The 26,823-nt window shown below is 42.9% G+C and overlaps 1 protein-coding gene across 2 annotated transcripts in view; it reads right to left on the bottom strand.

Annotated features, from left to right (window-relative positions):
• Nucleotides 1–850: 850 nt before the first annotated feature.
• Nucleotides 851–26,823, bottom strand: part of MSN (moesin) — a 40,919-nt gene continuing 14,946 nt past the window's right edge. The window contains exons 2-13 of one of the 2 annotated variants that reach the window (XM_059859759.1): nucleotides 19,361–19,444; nucleotides 11,232–11,327; nucleotides 10,414–10,688; nucleotides 9,879–9,962; nucleotides 9,395–9,541; nucleotides 8,823–8,919; nucleotides 7,606–7,769; nucleotides 7,104–7,234; nucleotides 6,295–6,455; nucleotides 5,696–5,788; nucleotides 5,060–5,293; nucleotides 851–4,027 (exon numbers count right to left, since the gene is read on the bottom strand). In XM_059859759.1, the coding sequence (XP_059715742.1) occupies nucleotides 3,863–4,027; nucleotides 5,060–5,293; nucleotides 5,696–5,788; nucleotides 6,295–6,455; nucleotides 7,104–7,234; nucleotides 7,606–7,769; nucleotides 8,823–8,919; nucleotides 9,395–9,541; nucleotides 9,879–9,962; nucleotides 10,414–10,688; nucleotides 11,232–11,327; nucleotides 19,361–19,444 (1,731 nt within the window). In that variant the 3' untranslated portion in view covers nucleotides 851–3,862. Of the gene's footprint in view, nucleotides 4,028–5,059; nucleotides 5,294–5,695; nucleotides 5,789–6,294; nucleotides 6,456–7,103; nucleotides 7,235–7,605; nucleotides 7,770–8,822; nucleotides 8,920–9,394; nucleotides 9,542–9,878; nucleotides 9,963–10,413; nucleotides 10,689–11,231; nucleotides 11,328–19,360; nucleotides 19,445–26,823 lie in introns of those variants that run through there. The other variant, XM_059859760.1, reaches the window with a different exon arrangement.

Below are 26,823 nucleotides of genomic sequence, written 5' to 3'. Positions count from 1 at the left end.
AAGGCTGCTGTAGCATTAAAGGAGGCATGCAATCCCTCAGTGCTCAGGATTTTAGAATCCTGGCAGGAAGGAACCAAAAAAAGACTTACCTGTAGAAACTGAATCCAAGCCATGCCTGGTGGGAATTGCAGAAGCCTCTATTGCTCCACACTTCATGTTTAGTTTATAGAGAAGTCCAGGTCTCTTCCCCAGCACCAGATCTCTGAGCACTAACATCTTCCAATGAAATCTCCACCTTATTCTGAAGTGCAGCAACAATTAGGGAGAGGTTCTGTGAGGCCCCTCTTCACAAGCACCAAGAAAGCAGCTGCAAATAAAGATCACACAGTTCATTAGCAGAAAGGTGGCAGCAGCCACTCTTCCATTGCTGGAACCCATCCCAAGACACTGGGAAACAGGCAGAGACAGCCACAGCAAGGCAGCTGAGAAGCAAATTGTGCCCAAGTCCCCAGAAGGGGCTGATGGCAGCACAGACGTGGCAGGGTGTCCATGCAAGCAGCAGCCCCAAGGCCCAGCCAGCCTCTCCTGGATGCACACAGGCCAGGGCTGGGCACAGCAGGAGCTCACCCACAGCAGCTCCATCCTCTCCCTCTGGCCAGTCCATTTGCAAGTTGAACATCTGTACTCAGAGCCTCCACAAAGAAGTGTCAATTCCAGTACTGGCTCCAGCTGGGGAGCTGGAGAGGGGGAAAGGGCTGTTACTGAAGCTGTTCCCTTTGAGTGCAAGAAAGGTCTCCCTGTTTGTGAGGGAGCTCCCAGGCTGACCTCTGGGCACCACAAGGCAGATCTGCCCAGCTATGGGACACAGCACTGGACATAAAGCAAACCTTAAGTAACCAGCCAGACAAAATTTGCTGAATTTCTCTGAACTTTATTGGCACTTCAGGAAGAACAAGGTATGGATTTTAACAACTCCTCTGAATAGGAAAAACATGTCTTAATCAAGGTTCTCTCTGCAGACAAGCACATAGACCCATTAATTACTCCACAGCTTTAGGGAATTGATGTTTTATTATAATCCAGTAAAACAACTGGTCAAAAACCTTCAACATAATTTACAGCAACAAAAAAATAAAACAAGAAAAAATAATCCAGGCAACGTGTGATAAGGTACTTCCCTCCCCCCACCCCCAAGAGGAGTAGTTATCCAATTAAACTGGAACATGAAGAACAATTCACTGTATTCTAACAAATAAAAAATGTGTCTACAAATCTCACCATAATACTGAAAGCTTCTTACATTAGTTTTCTTGCAAAATATCATCTTTATAATACAGTATACATTTCCAAGGGGAGGACCATAAACATACCCTCCATCCCTTGACTAATATTTTCTAATTGTGCATAGCTAGAAATATTGAAATCAAATATCATTAGATACCACTGGAATATAATACTGGTTAAAAAGAAGGCAGGGCTGAAACAACTACAAAGAGTTAGGTGGACTCACTGGCACAAGCCGTTCTATTCCTTTATTGGACCATGTGGAATTAGAACGTTTAAAAAACCATATAGACAGAAGTCATGCCAACATCAGAATACATGAGAGCTCAGCAGTGTTGTGTGACCCATCAAAGCAGAAAATTACTGGTTTATTATTTGAACACATATTCCAGGCACCATACATCAGCTTGTTAGAAAATTATTAAAATATTAGATAGGATTTTTCTCCCCTCAAATGCATCAATAGTTGCCATGGACAGAGCAGAAGTGCTGAGAACCAGCTTTAAAGCACCAAAACAGAAGTTTAAAGGTTGTCTGTTCCCCAGTAACGAGACTCGTGCAGAGCCAATGCCAATCACCTTCAGTACAGAAATATGCAAATACAGTCTGACAAATTTGACTCCAGTCTTTCATTTGTGACTTTCATGGTACTGAGGCATATTTTTCTTGGCCAACAAAAAGCTTGCCATGTCATGTGCCCCCCAAAAGCACTCTGTGTCCAGGGGAGAGAAGGGGGCTCCCACATGACACACCTGGAGGTTTAAGAGCATAGGTTGGCATGTTGCTTCTGACAGAGGTTGGCTGGTTTGTATGAATCTCCACACAGACTTGCATTGCTTTCAAAAAAAAGTAACACAGAACTGGTGAGGTTGTTTCCAGCCACCCAAGGAATTCTTGGGGAAATACTGCACTTTGTTAACACTATCATGAACGTTTCTTTTTTGGCACAGTCTCCCTTTGCCCATTTTCATACACCAGGGAGCTGAAAATGCTCCAGTTTTCAGATGTTTTCCTTCTATCACCATTACCAGTAACATCATACAAAAGGAGAATCAACAAAACTGAGCAGGTCACAAAATTTGGAATTATGCTAGGCAAGAAAATAAATCCCAGGCTAACCTAATGACTTCCTATAGGGACAAACTAATCCATGGGGCAATACAAGGGAGGACTTCACTTTAGGTGGAACCCATTTTTAAGATGACTCTCCTGAAAGTTAACAGTTCCTTTTATGAGGGATCAAGGCAACATCCAATTCAACCCTGAGCATACATGGCTATTTCCTCCACAGAAATGGCAGGGAGGACTCTGGGTAGCTACAGCATGGGCAGCTTGGATGACAGGAGGTGATGGTTACTACAATACCTGGCACAAGCAGCTCTCAGAACCATTTGTATCCCATTTCTAAGAGAAAGCCTTCAGTTCTCAAAGCTGCAAAAGGCCAAGCATCCTTCTGGGGAAGGAAAAGCACTTGAGCCAGGGATGTGGCAGAGTGCTAGTGAGGATTAGGAAAGCAATTGGACAAGTGTCTCAGGATCCTCTCCCCTCAATTGCTGCTTGAAGCCAGGAAGACAGATGCAGTCTTGTACATGACCCAGATTTGAGAGCAGTTTTTGGTCCCCAGCTGCTGATCACTTTTTATAATTGCATCTAGTTTAAACTAAAGGTATATGAGCTACAGTAGATCTATACACAGTCATAAGGCACCAACAACTATGTGCTAAAAAGGCCTCTTATGGAAAAACCTGAAATCTTGTTCACATAACTAGAAAAAGTATCTGTTCAGCAAGGGAAAATACAGCTACAATAATTTTTAGTCTTTTACATTTCTACCTCCCACTTTAGGTTTTCATTGGCAAAACCAAAAAGGAAGGCAGTGTACTTTTAGCTATCTCTGCCTCACTGGTTACATTGAAGTCAGACAAATGATAGTGAACAAAGCCATTGACCAGAGACAAAACCTCTGGAAAGCAGGGAATTCGAGGCTTCAAACCACACTGTATCAGTGGAAATATTCCAAAGGCCTCCTCATGATTAGAAAATTCAAAGCTCCATCATTAAACAACAAAATGTAACACCAGCAGGAACACCACAGAATCTGTTTGGTCTGCGTATTTTTGTAGGACAAAAGCTTTGGTCTTTTAGAGAGAAAGTCCATATTTTACCTTCGATCCTTCTTCCTAAGCTCCCCTTTTTAACTACATGATTCTGGGTTAAGTCAGAAAATCAGACCCTGGCTACTAAGCTTAATCCTGAAGCTTGCACAGGTTAGTAGGAAGGCAGAGTGTCAGACTGTCAGCTCTTGACTATTTAATGCAGTACAAGTATCTGCTGGTCTCCCCACACAACGGGAGAAGACAGCAACACAGCCACCACAGTGGGCAAACCCAAGACACTAAGACTTTACCCCAAGCCAAAGAACTTCAGATTTGCCCCAATACATGTTTGCTTCCCCAAGCCACCCCAGGCAAACATTATTACTATTCCTTCTTAACTCCAGCATTTGCCCAAAACTTGATAAATAAGACCATGGTCACTCTTCTGTAGTGGTTCCAGCATAGCACGATTATGAGTGATGATGGGAGAGGATGGGAAAGAGGGGAGAAGAGAGTGCAGGGCAGCAGGTGCAGGGGAGAGTTTACATGGACTCGAACTCGTCGATGCGCTGCTTGGTGTTCCCCTGCCGGATCTGGCGCAGGGTCTTGTACTTGTCTCGGCCCAGGCGCATGTTCTCCGCGTGGATCATGTCATTGGCTGTCTTCTTGGTTTCATCCCGAGCGTTTGCCAGCTCTGAGGAAAGAGCCTTTGGAGGAGGAGAAACAGACAGCAACAGGTTAGTACATGCCAGAGACTCAAAGCTGGACAAGATTTCCTGCTGATTCTCCTAAAGATCCGGTATCTATCGAGACAGGAAACAGACAAGCCCCAGTGTATTCTTCTGGGCAACTTGCTCTAGCTGACCTTGCTTGAGCAAGGAAGTGGGATTAGATGATCTCATGGAGGCCCCTCACACCTAAACAGATTTATGATTTTGTGGAAGTTGTTCATGTTTCTCCCTAATATTTGAAGGTATAAAACATCAGGCAATCTGGCACCTATTTATCTTCATCTAGCACAGTTAAGAAAGATTGTCTCCAATGCCTGTTCTTTAAAAGATCAGCCATGTGGAGGGATCCCTGAAAACAGCAAGAACATCTTGCAGAATCTGAGGAATTACTAGCTTTCCACCAGAAAAGAAACTTACTGCAGAAGATAAAATGCACATTTACCCTTCTGTGTGTAACCACCACAGTACAGTGCACAATGTACAAGCCTGGTACAAGTCAGGCAGCACAGGCTTGGAATTGAACACCAGAACACTGGAGTGCCTCACAAGAAGATGGTGCAGTAGTGCTGTCTCTGTGCTGAGCCCTAGTGGGCTCCTCCAGGGTTTTGCAACGCAGAGTTTTGCAATGCAACCCAGACTTGACAGTTAGAGACAGCTGCTGGATAGGAATCAGACAAAGCTCTTCAATTTCTTGCAGCCAGGGCTATGAACAGCTGTCAGGAGGTTGGCAATACTCACAGAAAGCACACTACATCTGACAGACACTGTTTGTTGGCACTGCTTCAAAATACATCACTGCTTCCAGTAAAATGAAATTCAAGTGCCAGGAGATCAGATCTGTCTCTCTACTCAATGGGTAACCAGCTATCTGGCAAGATCATGATCATCTCCCTTCCCTGTGTCTCCCCTCAGTTTTTAAATAACAGCAATGCCTTCCAGCTGAAAGAAATGTTGAGAAAAACGGAACCAGCACCCACACACACACACACTCTGCTGCCAGCTTCTTACCTTCAAGTGTTTCTGGACCCTCTCATTCTTCTCTGCCTCAGTGGTGCGCTCCTCCTCACTGCGGTCCTTGATGGTGGCCTCCGACCGCAGCTCAGCACTGGCCTCTGCTGCGTTCTCATCCTGCTCATCATCATGCTCGTTCTCAGAGTGCATGGGTTCAGTGACATGAGGGGTGCTCATGGCAGTCTTCAACTCCTCTTTGGTCTTCTCTAGGTCCTCCTGCACCCTCTGTGCCTGCAGTAGGATATGTCACAGTGGGTCAATCAGTAAAATCCTGAGTGCCTAAGACTTCTCACAGAAGCACCACTTGGTGCTTGTTACAGGAAACCTTGCACCTCTGAAGGGGTACATTCCAAAGCTACTCAGCCACCATCATTTGCAAAATTTTCTGCTGGATAACACTTTAGAGATTTGAAGAATGGTTACTGCTAATGGAAAATGGGCTACAGGTCTAATTAGTCAAAAATTGCTACATGGAGTTAGAATAAGTTACCAGTTCCAAAGCTGTGTATTTACAACAGCCTCGAGCTTGCAAGCATTGAGTCTAGCATAGAATCCAGGGCAGTAGTTTAGGTTACAACCCAGAACAAAGAGCAATTCCACAGAAATGTGCCATTTGCTCAGACTCTGCTTTACCTTATACTGCCACTCCTGCGCCTCACTCTCCTTCTTCTGCCTGGCCAGCTCCAGCTGTGTGATCCTAGCTGTGAGTTCTGCCATCTCAGCAGCCTGCAGAAGAAAGGCTTTTAGTGGAAACAAAACCCTAGGTACTTGCTAAATTAAGCATTTAGTTCAAGTCCTGAGTGAAAACACATCTTTTCAGTAAGGAGAAAGCCTTCCTGTTAACTTCAGTTCCACCAATACCTCCATGATGAAAGAGGAAAGGAAGCCAAAAATGGTTTGCACTTCATTGTGAGTTGGGGTTTTGTTTGGTTGTTGAGTTGGTTCTTTTTCCTTCTCCCCAAAACAAAGCTACAAAACTTAGTTCTTTGAATCCAAACCAGGGAAAGCAACACTTCATCATTATCACATACAAAAAAAAGGCAAAAAGCAATACAAATCTACTGCACAAATACGCTTGTATTTACGTATATTTTCTTTTACTTGACGATAAAAATTGAAGAACCTATGAATGTAGTGCTTTCTCACTATATTCATAGCCTGGTTTGCTTCAAAAGCTTAGATGTTTCCCTTTTCACTATTTTCCCTACTTGATTTTCAGTTCACCAACTTACCAACTGTTCCTGGGTCTTTTGTTGATCATGGGATGCTCTCAATAGGGCCTCCTTGGCCTCTTCTGCTTCTCTACGTTCCTTAGCCAGTTTCTCTGCTTCCTCCTGAGCTCGTTTTCTCTCCTGTTCCAGCTCCAGAGCTCTGCGGGTCTGTTCTTCCAATTCTGAAAATAGGGGAGAGCATTTCAAGTCAGATCAAGTAAAGAATGGCAGTAGAAGAGGAAAGTCTGTCTGGATAAGGGTTTTCCTTCAGAAGGGTTTTCCCTCAGGTAAAGGAGGGATGGAAGCAACTGTTCCCTGTCCCTTCCATTACATTTTACCTGGAGCTGTAAGACAAAGTCAGGCCCACCCCCAATGGATTTGTGGGGAAGCACCCACCCCAAAATTACATACCTAAGGGCAGAGAAGCATTCAGCATTTTGCTTGGGCAACACCACACTAACTCTAGCCAAGCAATTAGATAATAAATCACCACAGCAATGGCTGGTGTGACCCCTGCTGCACTCTGACTCCTTCCTCTATAGATATGCTTAGATAAATCTTCCAGCCAGCACAGGAACAATGACAAGGTACTTCTGCTGCCAGGAGAGACATCTTGGCTGTTACTTATTTCTTTAATGCATATCTTTTTTCAGCAACTGCATATGGAGGGCTTACATTCAGCTTCAGAAGGTTAAACCAGGGCCCTAACGCCAGTTAGCACACAACACTGGAGAGACAAATCACTCAGAAATGCTCATATCTTTACTATTTGACCCCTTCTCACTCAGACTATTCATCATCAAAGGAAACACTGAAAGATTTCCTATTACCTTGCTGAGCTTTCTTGGTTTGCTCCTCAATTTGCTTGAGTCTCTCCATCAGCTCCTCCTTCTCACGCTCAATCTTCTCCTTCTCCTTTTCTGCCAACTCCCTCTTCTTCTTCTCATTCTCCAGCAGGGCTCTGATGGAAGGAAGTCACAATGTCATTTCAAACCAACTTGGAGCACTTCCTGGTAAACACACAAAAAGAGCACACACAAGATGTGCCCTACAGCACTCAGATAATGAGCTTTACTCCCTTTATAGAAGTGCAAAAATATAAAGCTCTGCTGGCATTCATCTCAATGACAAGTTCCTAAGTCCAAGAAAGTAATGGGAAGTCACACTTGTGGTGAGTACCATTACTATCAACCCATCAGACCTACTGAAGCAGAAAGCAACCTGCTTTATTTTTGGCTCAAGCAGATTAAGGTGCTGCCAGCCATTTATCCAGCACATGATGCTACTCTTGCAATGATTAATCACACCCAGGTTACTCAGAGCCCTACCAACCTCTCCATCTGTTTCTGGTGTTTCTCTTCCCGAGCCTGTGCCTTCATCTGCTGCACCTCAATGGTGTCTGGTTTACGTCTGCGCATGTAGAGCTCGTGGTTCCCCATGCAAAGCGCCAGGATTCGCTTGTTAATCCGTAACCGAGGGGCATAGAATACAAAGTCCTTGGGACAAGAAAAAGGCAGCATTAGATTTGTTCTTTCAGCATAAGAAGCCCCGTGTGCTATGCACTATGCTCCTAAGACCCCAAGCTTTTTAGAGTTGCCGGCCAGCTTTTCTTAATAATGTCTAATTCATTGGTGGTGGCAGTCAGACACTTATTTCTGGAATGGATTTCAACCTGACAAGCACACCCAGGGCAGGAGCACCCAATGTGTCATTCCAGTGCTCTGGGTTTCACTGTAACACATCCCTAGCACCAAGCACACAGCATCTTAGCATCACCATTTCATTACAAACACCAGCAGGGCTGCTTTACCAGGCACACTGAGTCCCTGGCTTCTCCCACCTTCCTTCCCACTTCAATAATCTGTATAATAGCCTGGCCAGCCACTTAGAAAGTAATGTGTCTTGGCTTATGCCAGAAAGGGTGTTAAATGTTACAATCAATGGATAAATAACTTTGTTCTGTTCAAAAGGAGCAACAGGGAAATGCTTTCAAGCAGCAATGAAACAAGAATGACCAGAAGAACAGAAGATACTAGCTAGCACTGGAAATTAGTAGGCCTTAAAGATTAAAGCAATTACAGTCAATATAAATTTGCAAGGAAAAAACTTCCAGCCTACCCTACAAAATGACTTAAAGCTTCTGCTTTAAGTAAGGTGAAAACCTGCAAAAGATCATCCCACACACTTTGAAGCCAACAGGTTGCAAAGGAAGCATCCACAGCTAACAGAGGTCCCTCACATCCCTAACTGTATTATCAGAGAATCTGAACAGTCTTAGGAGAATCAGAAATTTTAAGCAAAGATCTACTCCCTGCTACTGCTGTTAAAAGCTTAAGCTTATACTAAATTTCTACCCTCTTAGCCAGAAAAGAAAATCATAACTATCACTTGACTGCCCTGAACGGTCTCCCTGCTTACATCAGCGTTCATGATGTTGATGAAAAGATTCTGGGAAAAAAAACCCAAAAAGCCCCCAAAACCAAACCCACAGAAACAGTTCAATTAAGAAGCTGAAAGTTTAATAGCTTAATATGAATCTTGCTTCTTACTGGTGCTTTCTTGTCAATAGGCTTAATAACAAATTTCTTGTCATTGAATGAGATATTTCTGATCTCACTCCAGGGGAATCCAATTTTTGGTGTTAGCCTGCAAAAATGGGAAGCAGAAAGAAACAAGAGAGCCCAAAGTCATTCCAAATTCTTGACTTAGAATATAAAGCTCAAAATAATACCAAATGAACTCTCATATTTCAGTGCTCTTATGGTAGTTGAAATCAGCAGACAAAATTAGTCACACAGATGAAATATAAATATAAGAAGCCATTTTTCAATCCCACTTTTTTTGGTTTTTTAAATGAAAATCAGAACTGGAGAATGCATCTATGGCAGGAAGACTAGGGATAAAGTGAAACTATCTTGAAAAGATTTGCCAATTTCTTGTATTTGTTGCTCTAAAGAAGCACATTTTATGGATTATTCTGGCAATGTCAAAAATACAGCCAAGAATGATACAGAAATGGTGGAGTTTAATTAAAGATTTGAATTCCAGGAGAGATTGATTTTGAATAACTTTATATTGGAAAGGAGCTGAAGGCAATAATGAAGAGAGAGGGGTTTATTACCTATCATTCTGCTCATAAATGTTGAGTCCAAGAGCATCTACACCTAGCCAGAGCTCAGAGCCTTTCTTGTTCTTAATGCTGAAGTAGTTCACACCATACATTTCCAGATCCTGTGCAATTTTCAGGTACTCCAAGACAGCATCTTCTCTGCAGCATGTAAAAAGAAAGCAAATATTCTCTTTTGAGTCTTAAAGCCATTAGAGCAAGAAGGTGTTATCCTCCCACGTGGACAGAGCAGCAACAAGCTGGCAAAGGTTCTAAGGATCACCCTAAGTAGATAATTACAAACTCTGCAAACTCAGTCTTGTGTTACTAAGAACAGCCAGCTGTCGTGGACCAGCAGAGGCACGTAAACCTAGTTACTCCAAATAACCTGAAGAATGCTAACTTATCCTGAAGCAAGTCACAGATTTTTTTTTAATGTATTTGTACATTACACACTGACACTACTTGAAATACAGCAGTTTCACACTGCATCAGTTACCTAATCATTCCTCGATGTTCCTCATGCCACACCTGGATCCTCTCCTCCCACTGGTCCTTGTTAAGCTTGTGCTGCTCCAAAACCCTGGAAAGAGTATACATGGGATGTTTCAAACCAAGCACTACATATATGCACACACACCATCACATCACTCTATAATAATGCTTCATTAAATACTCCATTGGCATCAGAGTTCCCCCACAAAAACATTCCAAGAAATACAGCTTCATTAAAAGGTGAGATGGTCAGACTTCTAATAAAAGACAAATTTTATTCAGTTTCTTTTTCTTGTAGTGTATTTTGTTTTGGAGCTTCTCTCACTACTTCTGATTAGAGTTTCAGAGTAGCAATAGGAAATTTAAGGTTAAAGCTGTTAATTAATTGAATACTAATCTAAATGCTCAAAGTGGCACAAGGCTATATTTTATTCTGAGCATTGCAATCAAAACATCCCCTACATTAAAAAAAAATAATTAAAAAATCACAAACCCTTTAATAAGAAGAAGAATGGCTAAGACTATGCAGGTTCACTTGCCTTTGTGGGAGCAGTTTATCACTAGCAAGGTAGCCAGACTTGTGCACATCTTTGTTGAAGTCTCCGTATTTGGACTGGACGGCATAGGAAGCCAGCAGGACAGCTGTTTCTGGGGGACAGTAAATGTCATCGTTCAGAATTGCCTCCTTCACTTGGAGGAAGAACAGGCGCTGTGTGATGTCCTGGATCAGCTCTTCTGCCACATCTTCTGGGTAGAACTTGGCACGGAATTTGAAAAGCAGGGGGCTTTCTTTACGTACATCCTGTGCTGTTACCTGGAACAGAGTTAGCAGATTTTATAGCCTATATGCAAGTGAAAGGGAGCAGTTTATAAACAGGAAGACAAGCATGCACTACAAAAAAAAATAAATCCTCCTTTCCAATGCAAAAGAGTGTGCAGAAAAGCAAGGATTTTCAATTACTTACTGTTAAATACCTTATCACTTCTCCCCACTGGACTTCCACAAGCCAGTACTTATGACCAGTGGTAGCTAAGTTACTTTCCAGGTTTCTCCCCAACTAAAATGCTCACTTGATCACATCAGCTGCATTTTACCAGGAAGGGTAACAAATTTGGCCTGGTAAACAGAGCTAGATGCAGGACAAGGTCCACAGCTTGATACCATATCCAAGATACCACAACTGCTCATACCCTGGGGAGGGAGTGCATGAACATCACAGCACCAACTCACTGATCTTGCAGTACTTGAGGTGCATGGGTAGGCAAGAACAGATCCCTGACAGAAGCATGGGGACTGAATTTGCCCCTGCACTCTCAGAAGGGAACAAGGACAAGCAAAATTTTGGAGCAACCATACCTTTTTGTTCAATTTTAGCCATGTCGAGAAACCCTTGGTGTCTTGATACTGAAGTCCAAAAAACCAGACCTCTCGCAAACCAATTGTCTTGACAACCTGAAAGAAAGGTGATTATTAGCAAGATCCCCAGATAGACTGAACTTGTCCATCAGTGGCTGAGAACATGTTAGAGGTAAGTTCAGACAAGTGCCCTGACCACCTGTCTCTCCTGCTGCAGTGCACAGAAAGATGACTGAGCATCTAAGAGGTCTTAAGTGGATGTGTGTGATATCCTTTCTTCTCCTTCAACTCTTTAAGGCTTGTTGCTATTTATAAACAACAGCTGGGACATTATTTTTTTCAACTACTTATAAGCCAACATGTATAGCCAAAATAGAATGCAGCAGCTCTGACAGGTCTAGTAACTTCCAGGAATGAGGAACACAGCTCCATTTTCAGGTATATCCCACACTTATCATGCAAATGTACTATTCCTGGGCAAGTCATGTGCTACTTTAAGATTTGTTTCTACTCCACTCATAGCTACAGACAGGCCTTTCATACAGCTCTTCACTGAGCAGCACCATTCAGAGGAAGTGCAGAGGCTAAATCCATATGCTAGCCCCCGTGCCAGGACAAAGCCACCACAGACATTAACTACACCACTATGTGAACTCTCTCTGTAGTTACTTCCCTAGCACACCAGGCATGTAAATAGGAATTTAGAAGGCTTTAAAGACATGTTGTGACAAGAGAGAAGAGCTTCATGGTGGGGCAGCAAGACTACTACAGTACAGTGCTACTGCTGGTTAAAAAGAGGGGGAAGTTTCTCCAAAGCCTGATTACTATCAAGACATCCCTCTTTGTGCCCTGAAAAGCCTGGGACATGCCACAGGGTGCAGCAAGGGGCTAACATTGGTGCAGAGACTGAGACTTACCCTGTGAAAGCCAGCTGCCAGGTCAGTTGATATAATTTTGTACTGCCCAAAGGTGCACTCTGTTCCCTTCTGATGCAGTCTCTACTTTGTCAAGATACAACACCAAAGACATAGGTTTCCCACAAACACATCACTAATTGGATTGTTTAGGGCTTGGATCAGACATTTCATCTGGCCTTTCAAAAGCAGCATTAGGGCCTTTGTTCCTTTCAGGCAGAAAAACCAAATGCAGTTTTCAGCAGAGGCATGCCATTGATGGCACACACACAGACAAAACCTACACTAGGGCATGTAGTCCATGTACATCATCCCACTGGGGTTCCTGAAATTAAGTAGCCTGTCCTTGCTTGAACATGAACAGGAGATCTGGGCTAGAGCCCCTGCAGATTCAGGGGGATGCAGATCACTTGTGCATCACACAGCAGGATGCACACAGCTAAGGCGGCTTTTGGAGAAGCAGAGTTTGCTATATACATGAAGTGTTGGTCACTGCAATATAAGAAAGATATTAATCTCTAATATTAAAATATTAGAGAGGGTCTAAAGGGGGCAATGAAAATGAAGGGCCTTGAGAGGAAGCTGTACGAGGAGCAGCTGAGGGCATTTGGTCCATTCAGCCTGGAGAAGACTGAGGGGGGACCTCATCACACTCTACAACTTCCTCATGAGGGGAAGAAGAGGGGCAGACACTGACCACTTCCCTGTGGTGACCAGTGACCAAACCCAAGGGAATGGCCTGAAGTTGTCAGGGAAGGTTTAGGCTGGCTACCAGAAAAAAAGATTCTTCACCCAGAAGGTGGCTGGGGACTGGAACTGGCTCCCCAGGGAAGTAGTCACTGCACCAAGCTTGACAGTACAAGAAACATCTGGACAATGCTGTCAGGCACATGGTGTGATTCCTGAGGATGGTCCTCTGCAGGGCCAAGAGTTGGACTTAATGATCTTTGTGGGTCCCTTCCAAGCCAGCATATTCTGTGATTCTGTGATTGGAAGCAGATGGTTCAAGGAGGGGAAGAAAGGCTGTCCTAGAGCCAAAGGATAGCTCTGTTCTTAGAAGCATTAACATATGAATGGGATGGAAGCTCCTCACTGACTGCATGGGTCTGCTTTCCTCTCTTCCACTTGACAGCAGCTTATGCCTGGGAATTCAACAGGCTGGGCTGCCAGCAAGGAGCTGAAAGGCTCCACACTGTGGTCCCACACAAAAGGACTTTTATTCCACAGCAGCAGCCTGCACAGCAATAGCAGAGACAACAACGACCTGGGGGCAGAGAAGAGGGGAGAGAGCAGAGCACTCACCATCATGGTCCCAAGCTGCCACTGAACTAAGGCAGGGAGGAGAGTCCTCCTCCCTCCTCAGCTTTAGCAGGCTATTTAGTTCCATTTAGCAAGGGGGAAAGCATGAAGAAGAAACAGCTTTCTACAGCTGCAAAGAATCTGACTGGCAGCAGCATAATTATGTCTGGGGGTGTACAGCATTCAGAGCCCTAATGAACTGTGAGATGTTCCAAAAAGCAAACAGCTACTGGCAGTGGCTAAGGATGGAGAAGGGCTGGCACAAAGGATGGGAGAATAGAGAGTCTGTTTAACACGGACCACAATACTTAAATACCTAAAATCTACACTCTCATCCATCTGGAGAGCAGCATCTTTTCTTCATTCCAGGGGGAGCATTAAGTCAGTCCCTGGGTCTTGTTTAGCCTGCTGGGTAAAGCTCAGTTTACAATGGGCAACAGATTGGATGCAGCCTTAAAATCCAGCTGTCCCATGGTACCTTGGCCAGCTACTACAAAACTGTTAATTGAGTACTACTTTTAGCTTAAAATTCTACTCAGTAAGCCATATTGACATAGGGAAAAAGGTGCTTTTCTGATGACTCACTTCATCCTCTGCAGAAAGTCTAAGCACACATTAGTTGGGTTTTTTTTACTTGTGTTCAGAGAAGAAACAGAAGACCTTTCAGGTAACCTTTTCCCACATTCCTTCTTACTCCATGTTTTCTAGGTCTGCCTGACAATTCCTGTCCTTCCCCTCAGCACTCACCCAGCTCCCTCTGAACTATGTTCCTGCTGTTGGGCGCTGCTCCACATCAGAAGAGGGAGCCATAAGCAGCCTCTTAAATGTACATTTTAGCATCAAGATGATGACTGAAAATGGCTGTCACTCTCAGCCCAGGAAACACACCACCACACTGGCAAACAAGTACAGATTCTGATGAAAGCACTATTTACACACAGGCAAGAGCAAAGCATGCAAGCAGAGGAAAAGGCGTAGCACTTGGATCATGTTCCTGCATCACAGGCCAAATCATCTCAGGCTATATCATGGGACAAGTGCCTTGAATGTTGCCCTAGTGAAAGATGAGGTAGGTCTCTCCCCCTTTCTATGACAGGTATGTCAAGTATATCTGAGAGAAATCTGCCAGCTAACCTTATGGTTGAAGGAGCTCTGAACTGGTGCCACACCTGCAGTTTCATATGCCAGTCAAAAACAACTTAGAATGGGGTCTTCCAGGTACCCTAACTTAGTACCAAGTTAGGCTCCATTTACAGCCACAAATATTCAACTGTTCCCCCTCCATTTAGCTGGTGGATGTACTTCTAGTTTTCCCTTCCAAAGTGCCAATATGCCAGAATGCTAAACTACAGGATTTTCGAGTTTTTGTACTTGCTACAGTTTGCCATTGACATCTTTAGCAACAAGCAGTCCATTTTTGGTTGGAACTACTGCTTTTCTAAAAGTCAGAAACTTTCCACATGTTCCTGTGAAATTTGAGATACATTTTCATAGTGCTCAACCACAAGCCTTCAGCACAGGGACGAGTTCTGGGGTTTGCTGGGGCAGCCAGCCACTATCCTGAGACTTGCTGCTTTCTACCATGAAACTACCTTAGTGAGTTTTGGTTTCAGTGCTTTCATCTAGTGGATTAAGTGTTCCAGAGCCATTTATAAGTGTTTAAACACTACTAGGTAGGACCTAATAGTAGCTAAAGTAGCTAAAGATTTCTTACACTCTCCCTCCTCAAAAAGCTTAGTTTGCAAGCCATGAGACACCAACCACCTTTATTCCAAACACAGCTCAACTCAGACGGAGTTACTCAAAATTCAAGAGGGGTTTGATCAGCCTATGCTGTAAGCTTAAGCAAAGATGAAAGAAGTCTGACTTCTGGTACTCTACAAAGCCAAACTGGTACTCTACAAAACTACTAAATTCGCTGCAGCAGATAAACAAGGAGGAAGCTGCAAAGCATTACCAAGGTTTCTAGCTGCACAGCACCCCAGTCATGCAGAAAAGCAAGGCAAGATAAGCCAGGGCACACAAAATCAGAATCTCAGGAGATCTGGCTCTTACTGAAATCTGAAAGAACCTTAAGAATTAAAAAGAAAATGTATAAGACTTAATGCTGAATATAAAATACAGCATCAGTAACCAGGTTTAAAGTGTGCAGAAAGATGCTTATTGTTGTCATTTTAACCCATAGATAAGGGCACATTTCTATTACAAACTTAGTTTTGACCCCAAAAGCTCACAATAATGAGGAAAAGCACCTTTGGAAGGTTAACCACATGTTTTTAAAGTTTGAAGTGATAGCTATTGAAGTTTCTCATGTGACATTGTCTTTAACCTGTGACTTGTCTTCATGGCTCTTAATGGGACAGAAATCACCTTGAAGGAGATTGGATGCTCAGTGATTCAAGCTACCCAGAAAAGGGAGGGGGTTTTACCCTTTTTTTTTTTTTTTTTACTTAAAAAAAGGAAGTTTGAGAGGCAAAAGATTGAAGAGACAATTTCAAAGCCGTCCACAGCAACAAATAACTAAGAATTGTCACCAGACAACAGATTAATCTTTGCTGTGTAGAAGACATACAGTGCAAAGCACTGCTATGGTTTACTGCCTGCTCTCCAGAGCAATACAGAAAAGGGTTAAAGGAGGAAAAAAAGCAGCTATCACTGCTGCAGTGCCTGTGCTCTGCATCCCCAGAAAAGCAACATTTCAAGGTACCTGGGAAGTGATAAAGCCTATGGGATAAGCAGCACCCCTGACATGCATAGCCCATCCTTGAGCTCTCCTTTTAATCCATCACTGGCAGCTGAGGAATGGGAGCAAAGTTACTGACTCACTAGCAAGAACTGTAAGTGCTGGAGTTCAGCAGCTGATGTTAAAAGGTACATCAGCAAAACTGCAGAAGAGAGACAGTACAATCCTCTCTCATTTAATCCAGGTTTTGTCCTTGCACACAAGCCTAAGATATTTAAGCTAAAGCTGTACAGTTACAAGATTAGGGAATAGAAAGAGCTCTAGAATACATCATGATGTTACTGCACATGTATATCAGTGGTATTTCTACAGCCAGCTACTTTAGGGCAGAAACCACTTCCTACAAAGCAGCCAAGTATCTATGTTGTTCTGTCACTACAAAAATTCACTTTGAAATTTACCCAAGCAGGAAAGAGGAATACAGGAACATTTCTACCTCATGCCCATTCATGTATTATTACTATGGAACTTTAGACTCAAATGCTTTTCTCCTCATTAAGCTAAAACCTAGCTACAAGCTTTCCAAAATCTTCTGAATCCTATTGAGAGTGGGCCAGAATCATGTGTGGCATAATGAAGACATTTATCTACCTTTATACACAACAGGTGAAAATAAATACTGCCTAAACGTTACTGGGCAAAGCCAGCAGATTGCACTGAGGTAGCCATGCAGCTAAAAAAGTTTGGTAATGCTTAGCAGCTTCCTTCTTGCTTAACTCAGAATTGAGAGTTCAAAGTGAAAGGGCACCCCAGGGCAAAAAGATGCTGGATATCTTAAAATTTTTCTGTACAAGAGTCAAAAATCAGGTTTCACACCAGAAGTCAATGTCCTACAACAGCAAAACCATATGTCTGCTTTGTAGAGGAGCTCTCCCTTCCCTCAAAAAAGCACTGATGAAAGCAGATCTTTTTTCAGAACCAGCATCATGCAGAAAACACTAGATTGTCAAGTCCAGGGGCACAGCATGGCTAAAGGGAGCTAGAAAATAAACAGAAGTAACTTTGTTCTCACACACCCCATCATGGGACCCCAGACAACCTAAGGACAGAAACTGAGGCAGAGTGAAAAATGACCAGCCAGAGAGCAGCCACAGTGTCAGCAGGGACAGCAGCACTGGACTCTCCCTTTACAGGAACCAATACACAAAATAGCTCAGTCATGTGAAAAATACTGGATATGCAACAGCTGACAATACATTTAAAGGCCCATCCCTTTCCTACAGAGAGCAAGTTTTATGTCAACCAGACCTTTTAGAAATAACAAATGTTTAAAACTAGCTTCAGACACTTTCTTTCCCTCTCCCATTTTCAGCTTCACCTACAATCCAATTTAGGTGAAGTAAGCACTGCCTCAACTTAGAAACTCAGTTCTGCAACAGCATTTGTTTTCTCCCTTGGCAAATTGTTTACTGTGGAAAAAGCAAAACAAAATTCTGTTTAGACAGGTGCTGTGTGAAATACACTGAAGGGAGGAAAATGTGCAGCTGTCCAAGAGCATGACAAAGGAGTGAAATCAATTACTAGACATGAAGAGCTGCTATATTGGAAACATGGCTGGAGGCTTCTCAGAGACAAACTGATGAAGCCCAAGTCTGCCACCAATGTCAGTTTGCAGCAGAAGCCACAGATGACCTAGAGCTGACTGCAAATATCATGTGCAGATTAAAAACATTACTGACGTGAGTAGTATTGTTTCTCAGCACTTGGTGCTTTGCTTGGATAATAGCAGAAGCCAGATATTGAAAAATAATCATGGGAAGCATCCACATGAAGAACACCCCCTTCAAAAGAAAAAACAAAACAAAAAAAACCAGTTCATTTTCTTTATGAACCTGGGGACATGTCACCTCAGCTTCATTAGCAAACACTTTCATGAACTAACTGTGGCAGAGTTCCATGTTGAACAGATGGATTCTGGACAGAACTTGGCTTTCACTTTTATAAATCCAAACCTGTCAGATCTGAGACCACACAGGGCTAAAATATGCAGGAGCTACTGCATAGTAAGACGCAGACAGCTGAGAACTACACTGCAATTCAGAACTTTTTCAAAAGCCTTTTTACTTTTTCCATTATTTAAGGATGCTCTTGCACTAAAGCTTTGGGTCTCCCTCCTTTTCAGGGCTGGGCTGCAAAGAGCAGTATATCATCTAGTGTTGAATCATCCAGCTGAGTACAAGAGAAAACAGTAGTTTGTGGTTAAAGATCTAAAAAAATATATAAAATTTAAATTATATTTGCTGGCCCCAAATGAAATAGCTGACTTCAATGGGTGAATCAGGCCTTAATTTTCTCTCTTCCTTATGATAGGTACTATGTAGAGCTGACCCCAGAATGCTTAGCTCTACTGAACCACACCCAAATCTGACCTATCTGGTCTGGCAGTTCCCTCATCTTGTCATTAGGCCAAGATTCAATTTGCATATCTTTGAGCTATGAATTGACTGTTCCCATTTCTCTCCAAGGAGCAAATCCATGGCCAATTACAGCAGAGAAACACTGCTGTTGAGTCTGGCAAAGTTTCATTCTCTGCAGCTGATAATGTCTGTCTTCTGCTGCTCCAGCTTTGGGCTGCACACACCTCCCTGCTTCTGCCTGGGCCAGAGCAGCAGGAAATTTGCCTGCCCAGAGAAAGCTGGGGAAGGCTGAAGCACATGCAGACAGCCCAATGTAGTGTGGTACAACCACCACTGCTCTTAAGGTTTCCCTCAGGGCCTGGTGGAAGTACAGAACATCACTTTACCTGCACTTGAAGGCTGCAGCAGCATTTGAAACCCAGCTGAGCCTCTCCTGGTTTAGGGACCAACTACTCTTTGGAATCAATTACACAATGCTTGCAGGTAAGTCAACCAAAAATAGCTTACTAGGTCCCCCATAAGACTTTTCTTGAAAACTAAGACTGCAGATATCCAGTGCTTTCTAATTACTATTATTTTGAGCCGTAGCACCAATTCAGTTCACTAGAAGTAATAGCTCCTAACACAATCCTTGAGATCACAGAATGCAGTAGTTTTGGGAAAAAAAGTACAATTTCTTACTGAGCTGAGTTCTCTTGAAGCTATTACATATAGTTACACTCAATCTTTGAAGTCCTTTAGAAATTATTTGCTGTTGCCTCGATAGAATTACAATGTCTTTATCAACTTTATATCTTCTGCAGCTCCATCTCTTACCTGATCAAAGAGTTGCTTCCCTGTGGTGTTGGGCTGGATGGCAAACTCCAGCTCAGCATCCATGGTGGTAACACGCACACTGATCTGGAAGACAGAAAAATGAATCATTACAACACATGCTCTAAGTGATGCTACCCAAAAATGAAAACAAGCACCTGCCCAGGACCAGGATGCAGCTCTCAGGCCTCCAGGGACTTCACCGCCAGCAGGCACAAAGTCATCTCCTCTGCCAGCATGGCACTCACAGCTTTCCTGTAGAATATAACTTTCCTGTTTCACAGTGGTTTTATCCTCTCTGGTTCTACAAATATTCACATGTACTGGCACACATGAGAGCCATTTACATCTTACAAAGTTTAATTTCCAGAGTAGAACATTCTGGTATCTTTCACAAAAGCAGAGATGTTCCAAAACTTGGGGCACACAAGAAGACATCTAACCCTTTTGTTTGAAGGGTGAACATCAAGGAAGTTCCCAGAAGCATTAACGACTCAGAAGGCTGGTCCATAGTAACAATATACTCCCAGTTGTTGTGAGTATTTGGAGAAGTTAGAAGGCAATCCCTGACATGCTCCAGGGGCTGTGGGGATGAAGCAGTCAGGATGCAAGGATGCCCTCACAGGTATGACAAAAAGGCTGCATGATGAACATGAGAACAATTCCCATAGCAGCAGAGCTGCCAGTGCTGCTTTCCAATTCCTTCAGGGAGATGAAAGACTTCTAAAAACTGCAGAAATTGTTTAGGTGTTATTTAAAATTGTAACCAAGATTTCATGACGATACTAGCCTTGGATGCAAGATCATCAATGGTCTTCCAGAAGAAAAGTTGTATGATGCACTATTTTGACAGGAATGTCTCACCATCACATTTTCACGTGTGTTATGAAAGTGGCAAGGAAGTGCAACAAGGGAGTTCACAGCTTCATCCCACAGAAGCAGGAAGACACACAATTTTTACTTCTCGTGAAGCAAGTTAAACAGCAGAGGCATTTCAGGTCAAATGCTAGTGTGAAACACTGCTGATCCCATTCAAAACTCCTGATAATTACTGGGAAACATGATTTAGCTGCTTGGGGCTAGACAGAAACTGTCCTGGCCTGAAAGCAGATGCCTCAACTTTAGGGAAAGTGAGGTCTGTGAGCACACCAAGCTGCTTGAGAATCCAATTCTACTTGCATGCCTATCAACTGAAAAGGGTAAAGATATTCCACAATTTTTGAGCACAAGCTGTACATATTAAAACACCTTTAAAATATTTTTCCATGAAAGCAGAGGTTCAAGCCTTGAAATTGTACAGACAAGATACTCAGAATGCACCAAACCCCAGCACACAGGCCTTGCATTAACAGTTCTCTCTCTTGCTAAGTCATTTACCTCAGATCAACAAATCCTAATTTTTTTGCTCTTCAGTGCAATCAATCCTATTAGTACACTCCACCAGGCTTCCAGTAGCGAAGGGTGGAGGGAATTACACTGTGAACAGCTTTAAGAACAACTCCAAGTCATATTTGGACTGTAAGCTAACTGCATGACACAGCAGACCAAAAAAGCAAGAGTAAGCGGAGAAATATTCAAGGAACCACATAATACCAATATGATCACAGAGAGTTCTGATTCCTGTATTTCTACAAAAAACATGTACAGATTTCACATCTTGTTTACTAAGAAACTAGACTGCAGGAGAACTAGAACCAGGGTTTTTTCCCCAATAAGCAAGAAATGTTCTGCTAGTTAATCTAGGTAAGTACCAAAAAGGGACCACTAACTATAACAAATACTTTTTGAGGTTTCCCAGAAAGCCTGGATCAGACTAGGCACATCACTATTTTGTACTTGATATCTGCTTGAGATAAACCTAAAGGTTTTCTTGTTTTAAGTTAAGCTAAAAATTCTGTAAGGTTAAAGGTAGACTTAGCACAGCTAAGCTGAAGTACACATAGGTTGGAAGTTCTGCCTGTTTCATGCAAAAGGAATGAATTTAGACATTACTAGAACAAAGATATCATGAACAAGTATATCAGGAATAAGTTTTTTTTAAAGCCCTCTAAACCTTCTAACACAATGTCAAACTAAGGCAAAACCATCCCACAGAAGTAGCAGGAAAGCACAAATGGCCTAAACTCCTAAGAACAAAGCTTTTTTTTTTTTTTTTTAATTAGCAATGTTTCAATAGCATGCAGATTCCCTAAGATCGCTTAGTGTACACCTTCCCAAAATTACTCTCTTTGAATCCTGGACCTTGACAATGGGCTAATTTCATGGTGCTTTGGTGAAACAAAAATCTGGCCACTTCCTAGAAGGGCTGAATGCTCCCCAAAACAGCTTTGCTGCTTACACTTGGAAGCAGATTTCTTCTTCTCTCCTCTGTAAGCCTGATTCACTCAGCACAGCCACCAGTGAGAGCAAAGCTGTCCATAAGCTACATTCAGGTATAAGAAGGGTTACATTAAATGAGCCTTAAAGTTGCACCTTATATTTTGTTAGCTTTGAGGTATTTCCTGTTCACCTAAAGCATGAATGTATCAGCTACCATGAAAGAAAATAGTCTCTGCTCCACTGTTTATGGACAAAGCACAGTAGCTACTCTTATCTGATTTCATGTGCATAAGTGATTAAGGGCCAAATATCTGAGCACCAGAAAACTGAACTGAAACATCAGTGGCACCTCTTTGTAACTTGTGCCTAAATAGCTCTTAGGAGTTATTCAGAACAAATCACACCTTAACATTTTAAATAAAGCTTCTTCAGTAACCCCATAATTCATGCAGAATACTTACTAAAACTCACATCTTTGTTAGCAAAGTAAAATAAGTTTCCCATGCTGGAACCAGCAAAATCCCTTCACTGTCAGTCACTTACATGCCCTTAAGCTATCTGACCCAATATTATCCTTCAATTAGTACACTCAATAGGAAGATTTACACATTTCCCCCCACCACCCCCAGAAGCCCCCTGTGCTCAGGATGAGTAGCAATAAAGTCTTGAATGGGTCTGCACTTGCAGCTTCAGGCTGATCTAAGAGAGCAGAAGCTGAGACACCACAGGAAACAGGCTTGTGCTTTGCAGAACCACACCCCAGTAGTGCTGTTTCCCCAGGCTGAACAGGGTTTTAACACGTTCAGCAGCTCACTGCTGTGAACTGTCAGCACAACAAGCTGGGGACAGAGCACATCCTGGGCTGTGCCAGTGACATCTTAACCATTAGTTACTTTGAACCATCAGTGGTAATTTAATACTTGGCTGAGAAGCTAGTTTGCTGTAAAATTGAGCTTTGTTAAGGCTCATTGGTGTGAAAACAACACACAAAGACATTTTTTTCCCATACCCTACCAAGCTAGAGTGGTTTTGTTTTTCCAGTTCAGAACAACTGGCTCAGAGGGAGATTTCTACCATTTCAAGTGGTGGAAGGCACTGATCTTAGTGCACTCTGCCTGCAGCTCAAACAAGCTACAAGAAGAGATCTAGAGACTGCTATAATCTCTACCAGACAAGTATGTGCCAGGCACTGCATGTTTACCTTCTTCCTCCTCATTCATTTAAAGTCTCACTTTAGGTAAAACCACTTTATTAAGGTATTCATAGCTGAATACTGACCAACACAAATGTTACACATAGGAATAAAAATGCTGTAGCAAAACAAAGCAACACTATGCAGTCCCATCAAAATTTAGACTCATTTGCTTCGTTCCTTGAAGTTACTCTGCCTAAAAGCACTTTTAAACCATCTATCTAGTTTGCTACCAGTGCTTATTCTAAGAAAAGCCTCAAGATTCATCAGCATTAAGCTATTAGATTTTGTATTTCTAAGCCATCTAATAAGGTTTTCCTAGGTTTGAGGGATGGCATAAGCCTTAGAATGTTGATAATTTGGGTTGCAAACAGAAAAAAGTCAATAAGGTATCTGACTTGAACTGCTGAGCATATACAAATTTAGCTCTGTCAGTCCAGACAGGTAAGGTGCACACTCCTGAGAGATGTGCAAAAGAGACATTGCACACCAGTGATTCAATCACAAGGTCTAGTGGCAGCACTCATCCCCAAGTATACTGCCCTCCTATTTCAAATATTCTGTTACTAAACATCTATCAAACTTCCAACACTTAGGAGGTGTTTTAAGAAGGTTTACTGGATTTCATCAACAGATTTATCAAAAATACCATCCTAAGGCAGTAATTTATACTCCAACTGTTTAAAGCAATTAATTGAATTTGTTCATTAATAATATACTCACTGCAGCATGCAAATGTTTGCAACTCTCTAAATTCTACTTGGATCCTTAAGTCACATAAGTTTATTCTAGTAAGTGGCCTCTAAATAGTCTTTTGTCTTTCCATCATCATTTAATATCCTCTCATACAGACAGTTACTAATGAAATGCTTCCAGACACCATTTTGCACATCGCAAGAACATTCAACTACCACATTTCAACAGGCAAATTTATACTCATCAAATTTAAAATGCATGCCAAAAAAAGTGCCCATATTTAACTGATTCCTTTCATAACAGCTACAGGAAAGAGATAGAAAACTAGCAACCCTTCCTCTTCTCTATTTGGGGAATTACCATAGTTCCACCAGTCTAAGCACTGCTAAAGCTTACCACTGCCAGAGGACATTAAAGGGCTTCCTGCTGCCAAGGACAGTATTGTCAAGTGTGGTATGTCCTGCACAGACAGAACCTCTTGCATGGAAGAGATATTCTTCCAGCCCCAGAGCAGCTGCAGCCAAAGAAAGCTCCCTTTGACCAGCAAAAGCTTTCCAAAGGCCCAGGCCCCACTACCCCCTCCTGCTATGGTGTTTAGCAATCTACAAGAGACACACTTAAAAGACAGTGCTACCAGCCACCTGTCTGCAGCATCTTTTCAGGTGTTTTAATATTGCCCATATACCTACAAGTCTCACTTTCTGCCCCACTAGTGATTCCAAATAAATTTTATTAGTATCAGTAATTGTTAGGTTTCTGAATAAGTCCTCTTAATAGTGTGCTATAACAACTTCCTGAGATGAGAATGTGTAGCTGCATATGGCAGGACAAACAGGAAAGACTGATACTGCCACACTCAGTAACGGATGTATTGCCTGTGCTAATGCCCCAGTGCATTGAGCAGCACGAGAGGTAGAAAAGACAATTCAGTTTGTCACAAGTTGAGACAGGAATAGAGTACTAGGAAATTCATGTCAGAATAATAAGTGGAGTCAGCACAACAGAGTATCGACCTCTACAAAACCCTGACCCTGAGCTAAAGCTTCTTTCCTCCCTGCATTTCCTGTATGCAAGGAAGCTGTTATACCCTGCTGGGCTGGAGGTTTGAGCTTCAGATATTCCCTGCTTCTCAGCTTCAAGCCTCCAAGTGGACTATTTCTGGAGAAAGTAACATAAGGAAAATTTATACTTTATTGCAAATTTCACTGGTACAGAACAGAAGCAAGCTCAATTAAAAAGAAATTCCAGACCAACCTTTATAGCCTCTGCACTGAAAGGCACCAGTTTAACCCAGAAGTTACTCCATGTAAAAATACTAGACCAATACCATTCACCAGTTCCAACCTGGGAAGCACATCAAAACCCAGCTGGAGTTGCACAAACTAAAATCTCATAAAGCACCTAAATAACCTAAAAAGCTGCCCAGTTTTGGCTTTTTAGCAAGATCAGCAGCGATATGGTAAGTTTAACAAGAAGTGTCCCCCTGTTTCTCAGAATGTGCAAGTGGAGTAGAGTTCTCTGCAGTGCTGCACTTCCCTTCCCACCACAGGCCAGCCTGCACAGCCCGCTGCAAGGACAGCAGAGCTTTGCAATGCCTTGGAGGGGAACCAGAGGTGATGCCCCACACCTCAGCAGAAGCCATACTCACAGACATCTGGCTCCTTCCCGAGTGCCAGCACCCTGCCGAAACAGCCCTGGCTCCTCTGTGTCAGGGTGAGGCTGGGATCGGGTCATGTGAAAGCGCTTGCAATTTCTCAAAGGATTACACTTAATTAACCAAGCCCCCTTCCAGCAGTCTTAAAGGGCCTTTTCATACCTCTAAGCTCATCAGGGAACAGAACAGCAGCAGGGACACCCTAGGCACCGCACTGCAGACACCAGAGAGAGGGTAACCCTCCCTGCAGCTCCTGGAGCTTCCCAGCTCTCTCCACCAGCCCCATCCTGCTCTGCTGGGGACACAGCACTTCTCATTTGACTGGAGCACAGGCCATGCAGTAAGTCCACAGGAGGCATCCATCCCACCCCACTATTTGAATAAAGCTACCACCTGAGGAGAAAGCTTGCCATGGTACTGCTGGTACCAGTGAGCCAAAAGTAGTACTCATATCCTATGGAGTGTATGGCTTTCTTTTGGTACCTAAGTACAGCCTGTAGCAGGAATGCACCTTTTAAAGCATCCCTAATGACTTTAGCATGGAGCCTGCAGACAGAGCAGCGAAGGGGCAGCTGCTACAACCCAGCTTCACAAACCTCTCTTGTGAGCAACAGAATTCAGGCTAAATCTAAATAAATTTGTGCTCACATGGTCTTATTCCTTCCTTGTGAAGGAGCAGGGTAACAAGCCAGCTTGGATTCAGAAGCTGCTGTGGAGCCACACCTGAGCACAGTCACACCAGAGCTGTATCCCCACCAGCAGCAACTGCTCTTTGTCCCCAGCAAGACAAGATGGCTCGTGTGGGCAACAAACCACAGCACCCACACAGCTTCAGGAGCCACACTGCTGGGGACAGGAAGAGGAAGCAAGCCAGAGCACCAGCCTGCAAGATCAAGAAAGTTCACAGCTTTGAGAAGCCTACTTGCAAAAACTATACAGAGAAAGGTTGGAGGCACCAGCACCTAAGAAAGGGTGGAAGCAGCAGGGTCTGGGCAGACATGCTCTGTGTCACCTGTGGCATTTAATACCTCACTGAGACACCAAGGGATGCTCCAGTGCTTGCCCATAGCTTCCAGCAAAACTCACCTTCATAGCACCAATTTAAAAACACTGGGTAGGGGGGGAACATACTTACATCACATCAGCCATAAAAAAGATAAGATTTCCTATGTGGAGCTTGGAAGAGCAGAGGATTTCTGCTTTACCTAACAAAGGGGTTCAAAATAAGCCAATTCTGTGCCCATTCCAACTGCATTGCCATAAACTTTCTGACAAGGTTTATAGCAGTCATTGCATGCAGTGGTTGAAACCCTAACCCTATTCTTGAAAAGGGTAAAGACAAGAAGCGACTGAGGTGATTAATGAGATTAGCTCAGTTGGTAGAGCATGGTGTAAATAACATCCAGGGTTGCAGTTTCAATCCCCATACACATCATACACTTTAGAGTTGGACTTGATGATCTTTGTGGGTCCCTTCAAACTCAGAATAGTCTCTGTGTGTGTGTATGTGTCTGTAACTAAAAATCTGCTACAATATATAATGCTAAAGGTCAGTTTCAAAAAAGGAAACCAAGTGAGTTATTCTAATATAAACCCTGTCATACG

The sequence above is a fragment of the Haemorhous mexicanus genome, chromosome 14 (assembly GCF_027477595.1).
Source record: "Haemorhous mexicanus isolate bHaeMex1 chromosome 14, bHaeMex1.pri, whole genome shotgun sequence".
Lineage (NCBI taxonomy): Eukaryota > Metazoa > Chordata > Aves > Passeriformes > Fringillidae > Haemorhous > Haemorhous mexicanus.
This window is presented reverse-complemented; position numbering and strand designations above follow the sequence as displayed.